This window comes from Tenrec ecaudatus, chromosome 12 (genome assembly GCF_050624435.1).
Source record: "Tenrec ecaudatus isolate mTenEca1 chromosome 12, mTenEca1.hap1, whole genome shotgun sequence".
In the NCBI taxonomy this organism is placed as follows: domain Eukaryota; kingdom Metazoa; phylum Chordata; class Mammalia; order Afrosoricida; family Tenrecidae; genus Tenrec; species Tenrec ecaudatus.
In genome coordinates, this window is record NC_134541.1 from 124485833 (window position 1) to 124498774 (window position 12942).

Below are 12942 nucleotides of genomic sequence, written 5' to 3' on the forward strand. Positions count from 1 at the left end.
CTCTTCACCACAACCCCCCACCTCATTGGTTGAGTCCACACCGGCATACATACCTGAGGCCTACATTTCGTTCCAATACCTGGAATTCGCTCCAACAGTTAAGATCCCCTTGCCTCAGACCATACGCCCCTCACACATCTCATACACCATTGTCCACAACATATACCTGAACACGGACAGCATCAAGCACTGCAGAGACGCCACCATCCTCTACAACCTCTACACAGCAAACACGCCAACATGACGTTGGCCACACTTCCTACACTTCCTGGGGACTTCCACCAGCCTTGCCCACCTGATACCAAATAGCCACACCACCATTGACTCACCATCCCCACCGGCCTACACCCAGCACCATGTGCCTGTGCCTTAACAGTGTTCACAGACTGCGTCCTTCCACCCAGACCTTATCCTCACCACCACCTTCCATCCCACCAACCCCTCTTCAGTGGGCCTACACGGAGCCCCGGGTCCACACAGACTCAGCCCAGGTTAAGACTGTTGGCACCCCACCCCCGGCAGGTGGGGCTGTTTCGCAAGCAAAGATGCTCCTGGGCTCTGACAAAGCAGTCTCCCAAGGAGACAAAGTAGTCTCCCAGCCACGGGAATCGCCCCAGGTAGCTAGGGTTGGGGCTTGGAGCGGGCGCTGGAGGCCCTTGGTGCTTCACACTTCTGGCCCTCCTTCCTCCTGCAAGCGTGTCCCAGAGGAGCTGACATTTCCCTCGTGCCTGTGTCTTTCAAAGCCCTGGCCCCAGTGCTTGCCCAAAAAAATGTTTTTAAAATCATGGGACAGGAAGTTGGAAGCTTTGGAGAACAGTTTCCTTTGGAGAACAGCTGGTCTCTGCACTGCAGGAAGCCCTAAATGGCCTTCAGACTAGGCTCTTACCCCACAAGAGACCCTTGGTAAATACCAAATAATAATAATGGGGAGCGGATTTGTTAAGTGCTGGCCATTATGCGCTTTGTTGTTAGCTATTGTGAAAGAAATGAACACGTTTTGCATTATGAAAGCAGACCTCCCACCGCGCCCCCCCAAAAAAATCTCTTACCACGGCACTTAAGGTCATCTCATCAAATGTTACAAATATGCACTGTAGTGAATAAATATTTTCTCTGTGCTTCTGCCCAACTACAAAGTAACCTTTAGAAGTAGCTAGTTTAGTTTCACACCATGGCTGCTAGGTGACCAGGCTCCCAGAAACCAAAAAGACTGGTTTCCTTATTCATTAATTTTCTCTTGACAGATTCTTTCAGAAAACAATCAAGACTCAAGAGCACATATAGCCTGTTTTCAAAACTTCAGGGGGCTGGTCGCCCCGACTCACTGATTTTTGTGATTATCTTCTACACTTAGCCAAAAGGCGGAGAAGCGATTGTGATTTTCTTCTAAGCTTCAGTCATACGAGAAGCTTTTTTTTTTTTTTACATAAATGTCAACCAATCAGAAATCGTGGTCAAGGTTCCTGATGAGCACCGTATCTTAAAGTCCTAATTAATCAGAGCACTCAGCCATTCTCTGATGCTAAGCTGCCCGATGTGCATGCTGTCTAAACTCACCACCATTGAATCGATGCTGACTCATAGCTGCCCCTATAGGACAGGGTAGAACTGCCCTGTGAGTTTCCGAGACGGTAACTGTTTACAGGAGTAGAAAGCCCTGCCTGTCTCCCTCACAGCAGAAGGCGGTGTTGAACATGGACCCTGACGACCGCAACCCAACCTGTCACCACTACTCCACCAGGTCTCCATAGCACTGCACCAACCTGCACAGCTGTCTGTTAATGCCGTGTCCCGAGTGAGTGATTGTTTTCATTTTTGCATTCCACGATTTTTGTAAATAGAAGTCATTTTACTGGGGGCTCTTACAGAACAACCCATTTATCAATTGCATCAAGCACAGTTGTACATTATCATGTTCAAAACATTTTCTACCTACCTGAGGCCCTCCTTGGTATTGGTATCAGCTCATTTCTCACTTCCTCCTCCACCCTCCCCAGAGTGGTTTATTTTTTTTATAGTGCTATTGAGGCTGTTTTTGACACACAGTGAACTGGGGACAGAAGAGTGCTATCCCATTGCATTCTATAGATCATAGTCTTGAAAATGGCCAGCTCTGTCTCCCGGAGAGCTGCTGGAACTTTGAAAGTCTCTCTCTCTCTCTCTCTCTCTCTCTCTCTCTCTCTCTCTCTCTCTCTCTCTCTCTCTCTCATTAGCCACCAAGGGCGTCACTGCTGGGCCGCCAGGACGCCTGTTATGTGCTGTACAGCGTATTTACGGCTTATTAAGTAAGATGGCTGTACGTATGATCTCCGGCTTACAGTCCTGGAAACGACAGCACGGAGAGGTTGAGCTACACAGCTGGGAAAGGGGTGCAGCTGGGATTCAAACTCAGGCAGTCTGATTCCAGGGAACTGGGCCGGGTTTAGCACATCTCCGTTTCAACCTCCACGTCGGAGACTTCTGGATGGCAGCGCCCATAGTGGAGTCTCCACAGGTGCCCACACCTGTATTTCCTGAGTTCCTAACCTTGACATTCCCTAGCTGGGCACTGGGGGGCGCAGAGGAGACCCGGATGTGGATTCACGCTCTGGAGCAGTGGTTCTCAACCCTATCACACACAGTTCCTCATGTTGGCGTGAGCACCCCCCCCGCCCCCCGCACCATACAATTATTTTCGTTGCTACTTCATCACTGTCATTTTGCTACTGTTATGAATGGTCATGTCAATATCTGATAGGCTGGTTACAAATTGAACATCACGAAAGCATTGTGATGAATCACAAAAACAAAATGTCATTCTATATTGTGAAATATTTATTTCTAATGACAAATAAATGACATTTTGACACCGGGTACTCGTAGGTGGGTGTATCTGCTTATGGATGGACCCGCCTGGAGGCGAATAGAGGAGCGGTGTCCCGGCTCCTAAAACCATGGGAAATAAGTGTTTTCCGCTGGTCTTCGGCGACCCCTGAGAAAGGGTTGTATGATCCCCAAAGGGGTCTTGACCCACAGGTTGCAAACCAACCGCTGCCTTAGAAAGTGAGTTGGTCGAGGTGTCAGCCCTCGGCAGGAGACGGCAGTGACTGAGCAGGTGAGGATCATGGCAAAAGGGGGAGCTAAAGGGTAAGATAAGGCAGCTCTTCGTCCTCGTGAGGTGCCATCGAGTAGGATGCAGCCCATAGGGGCCCTTGGGCACAACAGAGCCAAACCCTGCCTGGTCCCGCAGGTGAGATCCCTAAGGTGAGGGTAGCAGAGGGCCCTAACATCTGCACGAGGCCTGGGATTTATTTTACTTTTCTTACTGATGCCACGGGCATTTCTATTCCAGCTCCAACAACCCAGGGGTCAAGTCAACAAAATATAGGGTGTCTTGCTTTGGTGTGTGTGTGCTTTGTTCTTGAAGAGCTATCTGAGCTGAACAGCAAGACAGCTATCTGAGCTGGTGCCAGAAGGAAATCAAAGGCAAGCCCCACCACGGGGATTCAACAGCTCTGCCCCTTGGGCTGGAGTTTTAACTTCTTCCCAGGGCCAGCTCAGAGCCGGTTCACCCTGAGCCACCTGCACAAGGCTGGGGCCTGACAAAGGGCTTTCTCAGCTGCGCTCAAGAGAACCGGGCAGCAGGTGTGGTGTGGATGCAGGCCACTCGAGAGGTGGTGGATTTCTTCTGTGAGAACGCTGCATCCTAAGCCTCACCGAAGAGCCTGGATTCAGACCAAGCCTCAGGTGCCCAAACCAGCCGAGCAACTCCCTGGGAACCTGCTGAGCCTGTAAAGCTGTGGCACATGCCAAAGCCAGCTGGCCCCAGGAGGTGTCCATGGGTCCCAGGGAACCTAGATATCCCACAGGCTGACTCACTCACAGAAGAGAAACCCCAAGATGGAGAGAGAGAGTGAGAGAGAGAGAGAGTTCGCTCCCAGGATAGGCAGGTAGGTAGGCGCACATAATTTTCACCCCATGCTTCCTCCTGAAAGCTCTTGGAGAGGGGAAATTGAGGATCGGCGAGGTTAATTAATTGGCCAATAATCACACACAAAAATGGAAGTGTTGACTCCTCTGCTTCAGAGGCTGTCTGTTCCCGTAAACACTTACAACCTTGGAAACCCAATAGGGCGGGGAGTTCTGCTCTGTCCTATAGGGTCATGATGGGTCTGAATCGCCTCGCTGGCAGTGGGTTGGGGGTTTTGTTGTACCTGCCTCATAGGACGTTTGTCAGGAGAAAGCGAGGTGCTACCCTATAGAACCCTTAGAGCAAGGCCTCAAACCAAGCTGAGTGCCAATGAACGGGTCCATGCTGGCTCACAGGGCCCTATGGGACAGGGTAGAACTGTCCCTGTGAGTTTCTGAGATTGTAGCCCCGGTGGTATCGTGGCTATGCATTGGGCTGCTAACTGCAAGGTCAGCAGTTCAAAACCACTAGCCGCTTCTCTTCGGGAGAACGAGGGCGGTTTCTGCTCCCATGCGTTTCAGAAACAACAGCACTAGGTCTCCCTTGGCTTTGGGAACAGGCGTAGTTTATATCAAATTGGAAGGGTCCAGGAGCCCTGGGAGCGTGATGAATTACACATGGATTCCCCTGTTTTACAACCTGTGCAGAGCAAATCATCAGAGAAGCTGGACTTCATGAAGAGGACTGTGACAGCAGGATTGAAGGAAAGCTAATCAAACAAGCTGCCCTGTGCAGATGACACCGCCTTGCTTGCTGGAAGAGAGGGGAGCACTTGCTGATGAAGACGAGGGATCGCAGCCTTCAGGATGGATTGAGCTCAACGTAAAGAAATCCAAAATCCTCACAATTGGCCCGGTGGGTCACATCATGATAAATGGAAGAAAGCTCGAAGTTGTCAAATATTTCTCTTGCGTGGACCCACCACCCATGCTCCCAGCAGCAGCAGCAGCAGCAGGCTAGAGACTGAACCACGCACTGCGCTGGGTCCATGTCTTGAAAGTGTTGAAAAGCAAATATATTCCTTCCAGGACAAACGCATGCCCGCCCCAAGCCGTCCTCACTCACCTCCTGTGCGTGTGAAAGTTGGGCACTGGATAAGGAAGACGGGAGAATCCTGACTGCGTTTGGACGGTGGTGCTGGAGAAGGACAGGAAGCACCAGGCAAGAGGACAAACGCGTCTATCTTGGAAGAAGCCCAGCCAGAAGGCTCCTTAGAGGGGAAGATGCTGAGGCTCTCTCTCACATATTGTGGACATATTGTCGGGAGAGACCAGCCCCTGGAGAAGGACGTCATGCAAAGTATCAGGGCAGTGAAAAAGCGGAGGGCCGTCCACAAGATGCACTGACACGGTGGCTGCAACAGTGGGTCCAAATAGCAGCACCAGGGTGAGGCTGGCACAGGACCAGCCAGTGTGTCCTTCCTTTGCCTACAGGGTCCCGATGGGTCGGAACCAACTCGATGGCACCTACCACCACCACCACCAAGTCAGCAGTTCGAAACCACCAGCCTCTGTGTGAAAGACAAATGAGGCTTTCTACTCCTGTGAAGAGTTACAGTTTCAGAAATCCACAAGGGCGGTCCTAAGTCTGTCCTGTAGGCTCACTGTGCACCAGGAAGCTTGTATGGTTCAGGCAGTATAGTCCCTGTAGGCGAGTCCTCCTGACCTTGCCAGTCCTTCACGAGGCAAACTTTGTTATTTCTTTCTTTGCCCAGTCTCCTAACTTATGAAATGGGGATCATAATAAGATACCTGCCTCGTGGAGTTATCAGTGAAGGTGGAAAGAGTTGATAATACGTGAAGTACCCGGAACAATCCTGGCACCTAATAACACATGCCCAATAGCCTTCTGAGGTGATTGTTAGGACTGAAGAAGTTTACGGATGCACACCGACTGTAGTAGGTGCTCAGTAAATGCCAGTGGCCTTGGATGACATTTCCCAACGAGATGGCCAATTCTGGAATCATCTCTTCTGTGGGTCCCCAGCACTAAGCTGCTGACTGAACTCCTGAGTGAGTGGAGAGTGGGAGGGAGCAGAGCAGATGGTGAAGAAACAGGTGGGGGACAGGCAAGTGGGGGAAACGGGTTCTATCCAGGATGTTGAGGTGGGCTTGGGCTGTATCCACTGGAGTCCAGAGGTGCTGGGGATGCACCCACTGCCACCCGTCCTGCCCCTCCCACACAAGCCCACGACGTCACAGGGTTGGAAGAGCTCAGTGAGTTTATTTGGGGAGGAGGGAGGAGGCAGACATTTCACTTGAGTTCACATGCGCGCGCACACACATACACACTTTGAGCAGCATTGCTCCACAGGTTGGCCCAGCCTGCTTGGGGGTCCCAGATTTCTGAGTCAGATATGGAGCCCCCCGGGGCCTGAGGAGGCCTAAGCTGTGCAGAAGAAATAGGGAGAGAATATTACAGGGCTCAGCAGCTCTCCCCTCCTCTCCCCAACCATGCCTTCACCTCGGCTTCCCTGGAAGACAGTCCCCCACCTCTCTCCCGGCTCCTCTCCTCTCTGGAGATAGCAGTGGCTCACCTGGAGAGGGTCACCTGAGGCTCCAGGCCCCCATGTGGACACCTCCTTTCCATGCTGCTTCCGGCCCTTCCGGGTTATCCATGTTCTCATAGGAGTCGGCATCTGGGTAAGACCCGGAAGGTGTGAAACGGAGGTGGGGCTGGAAGGTGCCTTGGAGGGGAAGTCAATTCCAGAGGAACAACGGGGTGACAAGGGAAGCACCCACCTTCCTCTTGATTGGGCCTAGACTGGGTGGGCAGGAAGCGGACCTGGGGGCTGGCATACAGGATCCCTCTCATATCTTCATAGGACTGGGACCCTGCTTGGGCAGGAATGGAGATTGGAGGGCATAGGAGCCATGAGGCAGAGGCATGGTGAGGGGGAGGAGGGAGACACGAGGGGAGGAAGGTGGGATTCTGGAGCCCAGCTGTACTAGGAAGGAGTGCCAAGGCCAGGGTCAAGGGCAGAATTGGAAGGCGTCAGAATTAGAGTCAGGAGGATATTGTAGAGTGAACTCCAAGTGAAAGCTCAGGCCGGCTTTGGATGAGGGTGAGATGGGGGTCCAGGTCAGGTTTGGAATCGAATTGGGACCTCCGTCCGTCTTCATGGTTACAGATGGGGTAAATAAATATTGGGGGTCGGGATTGGGGCTGGGGCTGGGGTCAGAGCTGAGGCAAGACAAAGTAGGTCCCTAGTATCTCTCACCAAGAGAAGTTGCTTCCCGGCTGGGGTCCCAGACAATCCCATGGGGGCTCAGCAAGTCTAGGAGAGGAAAAGGGTCTGACCATCCCTGCTGGCCTCCAGCCCCTCTGCCCTCCAGAAGAAGTGAAAGACTGGAAGGAAAGGAAAGCGCGCTGAAACGGAGTGTGGTGCCATGGTGGGACGACTCTTCTTGATCCGACTGGACTACTGAATTGTACGGTAGGTGGGTGCCATGCCCAACACTGGGGGCGTGGGGGGAAGGAAGAAGAAAGAAGGTGACTATTGTCTCACACACCTACAGTCCTGGGGGCAGGCCTGGCTAGTTCTTCATCCTCATTCTCATAAGACTCAGCTGCTGGGAGAAAGAGAGAGAGAGAGAGAATTCTGGGGCCGCTCCTGCCCCTAGCATCTGTCTCTCAAGTCCCGGTGAGGTCTCTGAATTAGGTCTCCTAATTACCACTGGAGAAGGAGTCCTCTTCCTCCTCCTCCTCCTCCTCCGGACCCGAGGGCCCAGCCTCGGGGTTCTCATAGCCACTGCCATCTGAGGAAGAAGGAAGGGTACTCAGCGAAGGTCCACAGGCCAGCGCAGGGGAGGTGGGCGGCGGCATGGGGAGGACTGCCTTACCCTGGGAGAGCTGGTCCTGCCCCAGGTGGTTGGAGTCATTCTCATAGAACTCAGACGCCTGGTCACTGTCTGGCTCCTCATAAGCCTCCCCTTCCTCTTCTTTCGGGTCTGGGGCCAGGAAGAGGGGACCCAGTTAGGGGCCCACTCCTCCAGGCCCCTGTCACAGATTGCCCCGACTTGCCCCACCCCCTGACCCCTGCATCTCTCTCACTCACCAGCTCCTTCTGGGCTCTGGGCTTCAGCCTCCAGGTAGTCATTGAATGAGTTTCCAGAGGGCAGGGCAGTGACCCCCAAGCCAGCTGCCCACCGCAGGGCCCGGCCTGGTGAGAGAAACATTGTAAGGGAGGGTCAGAAGGGATGTAGGACCGTGAGGGTCCAGGACCTGGCCCCTGGGGAGGGGTGAAGATGCTTCTGCCTCTTGAGGGGGCCTCTGGGGTAAGGTACAAGCCTTTGAGCCATGGGAGCAGGATCTAGAACTGCGGTGGGAAACGTCCAAGCCTAAAAAGGCCCTCAATATCGTTAGCATCACACGCAGCAAAGAGAAACCTTGTGGGTGGTGCCAACACTGTCCAAACCAAACCAAAGCCACCGCCATCAAGTTGACGCCGACTTTGACTCACAGAGACGCTACTGGACAGGGTAACACTGCCCTGATGGGTCTGCGAGACTGGAACTCTTCTGGGAATGGAAAGCCTCATCTCTGCCCAGAGGAGCCACTGGGGGTTTTGAACTGCTGACCTTGTGGTTGGCAGCCCAAACGGGGGCTCCATCGCACACCGCTCTCTGCAAACCAAACTCCCTGTCCTAGAGTCCATGCTGACTCCCCGACCCGCTGTGGGTGCCCAGACCGTCCCTGTTTGCGGGAGAAGCAAGCCCCAGACTCTCTCCCGAGTTACTGCTGCTGGTGGTTTCGAACCGCCAATTGTGCGTATCACAGCCCGACTGGTAACCACTAGACCACCAGCGTTCCTCGCCATCAAAGTTGATCATTTTGTGTGGCCCTGGCCTGATGGTATAAATCTCCAGAAAAGGAGGCCCTTGTCTGGAACACAAGGCCGGCCCCCCGCCCCTCTTCTAAGGGTGAGGTAAAGGTTCTGGTTGCCCGACCCGGAAGCCAGGAGGCCTGCAGGCAGGGTCTAGAGCCCTGATTCTAGGGGTGGGGCTCAAATCTGGGGGAACCCCGATGTTCGGAAAGCTGAGCTCCGAACACAGAGAAGGCTTAGAGCCGGGGGGGCCACTGGAGACCCTGGGGTGTCCCGGGGGGTCTTCGGTTCTGGGCTGGAGCTCTAGGGCCTGGTGGGACCTCCTACCCGTGCCCGAGGTGCTGGTCGTGGACAGGGACAGCACGTTCCCGTAGTGGCTCTGGGGCCCGTTTCCTGGGGGCGGGGTCGCTTTGAAGAACCTGCAGGGGAAAGAGATGTTGCACATTTGAGGCCAGGCCTCCGAGGGACTGGGGATCCAGTGGAGATGCAGGCGAGGCACCTCGCTTGACACCAGCCTTTCTGCGCTGGGCCCCCCATGGGGCAGGCGCTGCAGGAAAACTTCACCGAGGAGGAGCTTTGAGCCAGCCATTGTCAGCCCCACATGGTTGCACTTGGCAGTGATGGAGGCAAGACCTGCCCCTCCCCACCCCCAAAGCATCAAGGGAAAGGCAGGTGGCAGGGGCCGCCGCCCGTATTACCTCCGGGCAGGGTCGGTCATTCGCTTCCTTTTCCTCCTCTGGGTCAAGCCTGGTGGGCGTTGAAGGGGGTGTTGAAGGGGGCGTTCAGTGGAGGGACTGCTTGGTCGAGTGGAGATGGTGGGGAAGGGGCAGTTCTGGGGAGATCACTTGTTGGGAGTTCAAATTCCAAGGGGGCTGGGAAGTGTGGGGGAAGGTGGAAGCACATGATTCTGGGGTCCTTGGCAAAGGGATGGGAGGGGACGTCAGGCTAGCCAGCATGGACTCATCCTGAGGATGATGGGGGTCGGGGGACAGGACTCACTTCTTTGGAGATGAAGGAAGGCCACCAGGGAGCCCAGACAGAAGATCAGATAAACAATGGTCACAACCGGTACCTTCCAGCCTCCAGACTTCAGCAGCCACTGCCATAGGGCTAGAGGAAGGGGAAGGCCAAGTTAGGACCATGGCCAAGTAGCTAACTTCTCAGTCTCAAGATCCCGGGTCCTAAATTCCAAGGAAATTTCTCCTCCCTCCCTGTATGAGGAGTCATGTCCCAAACAAAACAGGGACCAGCTAGACCCAGTTTTCTGTGAACAAGCCTTGAATTACAGTCAGAGGCAATTCGAGGCTCAAGGGAAGCAAGAAGAAAGGACTGCAGTGTAAGGACAGACAGGGTCTAAGTCAAGAGCAGAAGTGAGTTCTCAGTTAGATGTAAACTTGGCACATGGCTGAGGTCAAGTTTGGAGTGAAGGTTGAAGCTGAGTTTAAGAACTGTGGCTTGACTCACACGGTTATCGTTATAGTGAGGAAACAGACTGATACATTTGTTCTAGTTTTTAATCTTGCCTGCTTTCTTGTTGATGGAGGTTTTCCTCTGTTATTCGTTTTTGGTTTGGGGGGGTAAAAATTGTTTTTCTGTGTATGAAATCCAGGATATGTAAATCTATCAAGACAGTAACTGGATTAATGGTGGGGGGGGGCATGGCAGGGGAGGTGGGGGAAATGGGGAGCTGATCATGATGACAACAAGAAGGAAGTGAATGTACTACAACTGACTGTAGTGATGATTGTACAATTTTTTTTTTGAAGTAGAGAAAGATTTTATCGAGGCAGGGAAAGAACTCCTGGGAGGGAAGGGAGAGCAGAGAAGGATGGGGGCATCTTGGGCCCCCGGGGCAGGTTCCGAGACCCAGCGAATTAGGTCAGGGAAATCGCCTGTCCAACGCTCCTTGATGTGATTGAACTATTGAATCGCATGATATGTCTATTACAGGCCCATAAGACTGTGTTGTGGGGGGGGGGGCGAAACAGAAGGAGAAAAACACTCTGACCAGTTAGATGGGTGAGTTGAGTCAAGGGAAAGTTACCCGGGTCCTTACTTGGTCAAATGGGGCCCTTGGGTGGTGGTGGTACCCTTTCCTTACAGGGGCCCCTGGAGTCAGCGCCTCTACTTGGGAGGAAGATTTGAGTTTGACTTTGTTCGTGCTGCGTTTGAGGGGTCCATAGAAGATCCGATGGGAATGCTGGGAAATAACTGCATATGCGTGTATGGACTCGAACGGGGTCCCCAAAGAGCGGAAGATCCGCAGAGCTGCGGGGAAGAAGGACCTCCCATGGGAACAGGTGATAGCCAGGCTGAGATAGGGCAGACGGGAGACGGCATGAGAGTTCAGAGAGGCATGGGGAACGGGAAGGGACGACACCCCATCCAGAGCTGACGGAAAGAAAGGCTGGTGGTAGATGATCCCAAAAAGGGAGTGTGTCCCGAAAAGCAAGGGCTGGAGTCAGCGTTTGGTGCAGAGGTTGGGGTTCAGGCTAAGCAGGCTCCTCGCCCTCCGTTTGAAAGGTTCAAGGGGCTGACTAGCCTCTAGTTCTTCCCAGTAGCCCCACCTGGACGTTCCACAATGGGACAAAAACGCTACCTGGCCTGGCAGTGACTTTCAGCTCAATCTCCATGGTCCAGTTGCCGTGGTGACAGTGATAGGTATCAGCATCTTGCACTGTGACCTGGGGCAGCAACAGAAAAGGCCCTCCCCAGAGGGTCCCCCATACCCACATCTCTCTGGCTGGGGCATCCACCTTCAGATCTAGGCTCAGCAATGGGATGTTAGGCTTCTTGGGGTGCACATGCGTCCAGGAGATGGGGCCTCTGGCCACAGAGGCAGGAGGGACCCCACAGGGGAGCCAGAGTACAGAGCCAGGGGCCACGGTGAGATCTGAGACAGGGAGAGCCAGAGCTAGGAAGGCCTCAACTTCACAGCCCCATCTTCTGTGAGCAATTCCAAACCCCTGCCCTCCTGTCCCTGGACACATACTTCCTGGCTTCTCTGAATCCCCTGGCACCTCACCTTGGCCAAGGCTCTGGTTGGAGCTGCCCTGAGATGGGGCACATGCAGGATCTGACTCCCAGGTCTCAGGGCGATTTTCAGCCCACACGTACACCTTGGAGCTGGTGGCAGAGTCCGAAGAGGACCAGGGGTTCTCTGAGGACATGGTCCCCAGGTCACAGCCGAGGTCTGAGGCATTCCACCTGAACATTTCCCCTGGGAAGAGACCCAGAGTTACCATATATACTCGAGTATAAGCCGACCCAAATATCAGCCAAGGCACTTAATTCTACCACAAAAACGGCATTTAAAATGTGCTGGAAAAACTCGGCTTATACTCAAGGATGTACGGTAGTTAATATCCAGGAGAGGGCAAGAGACAGAGGCAGAGGGAGCCCCAAACCCGGAGAGTCAGTGGAGAGAGTCAGAGATGTGGATCTCCCCACAGCTCACTTTTGATCACCAGACCCCCTGAATTCAAAGCAAGCTCCCTTCTCTCTCCCAGCCCCCTGGCCTGGCCCTCACCACTGCCCTCCACGCTGACTGTCCAGCCAGGCTGCCAGGCCTGCTCCGAGGGGGGGCCTGGCTGGCACAGGTAGAAGCCTCCCATCTGGTCCGAGACGTTGAAGATGAGCAGCAGGATACCCAGGGGCCCCACCTGGATGCCCAGGCCGGGTACACCCAGGCTCAGCTCTAAGAGTGGTATGAGCTGGGAGCCCCGAGACCAGGCCAGGAGCTCCGAAGGCTTCTCTGGGGGCTCCTGGAGGCAGCTCAAAACAGCATCATCTCCCTCTGTGAGGAGAGAGAGGGAGAGAGAGAGGGGCTCCCCCTGCTCCCCTTCTCTCTGGGTCCCCACGAGCTGGGAGTACCATGAGCCCTTGGAGTCCTTCGACCCTCCCTGAATCCTGAACCAGCGAGAAAATGGAGGTCCAGAGAGGGTGAGTGGCTTGGCGGCGGGTCCCCTGAGTTGTGGGTCCCAGCCCTCACACCCCATACCTCTCAGACATACCTTCCACCGTCATCAGCACATGTTTCTGGGGTCTAGCTCCCACCAGGATCAGGAAGAGGAAGACACAAAGGAGAGGAGGTGGCATGGTGGCCAGACTCCCCAGACACCCAACATCCCCCGCCCCTCTCCTGCCGCGCAGGGGATGCTGGGGCAGG

The 12942-nt window shown here is 54.2% G+C and overlaps 1 protein-coding gene across 2 annotated transcripts; it reads right to left on the reverse strand.

Annotated features, from left to right (window-relative positions):
- Positions 1 to 6495: 6495 nt before the first annotated feature.
- On the reverse strand, positions 6496 to 12872 carry CD19 (CD19 molecule). 2 transcript variants are annotated; one of them, XM_075528413.1, is made up of 14 exons: positions 12788 to 12872; positions 12304 to 12570; positions 11800 to 11994; positions 11374 to 11667; positions 9774 to 9884; positions 9473 to 9521; positions 9102 to 9193; positions 8007 to 8111; positions 7792 to 7899; positions 7624 to 7707; positions 7462 to 7518; positions 7170 to 7226; positions 6691 to 6783; positions 6496 to 6587 (listed from the first exon to the last, which is right to left on the reverse strand). In XM_075528413.1, the coding sequence occupies exons 1-14, from the start codon at positions 12870 to 12872 to the stop codon at positions 6496 to 6498; spliced, it is 1689 nt and encodes a 562-aa protein (XP_075384528.1). The 2 variants fall into 2 exon arrangements, with proteins under 2 accessions (XP_075384528.1, XP_075384527.1); XM_075528412.1 differs by having other exon boundaries at positions 6691 to 6786.
- Between the last annotated feature and the right edge of the window lie 70 nt (positions 12873 to 12942).

What these genes read in the sequence shown, in the direction of transcription:
- CD19 (XM_075528412.1), bottom strand. Translation starts at nt 12,872, where the DNA reads ATGCCACCTCCTCTCCTTTGTGTCTTCCTCTTCCTGATCCTGGTGGGA. An exon ending in CAACCAGAGCCTTGGCCAAG is followed by an intron (nt 11,668 to 11,799) that starts GTGAGGTGCCAG and finishes TCCCTGTCTCAG; the next exon opens with ATCTCACCGTGGCCCCTGGC. An exon ending in CCAGAGCCCAGAAGGAGCTG is followed by an intron (nt 7,900 to 8,006) that starts GTGAGTGAGAGA and finishes TCCTGGCCCCAG; the next exon opens with ACCCGAAAGAAGAGGAAGGG.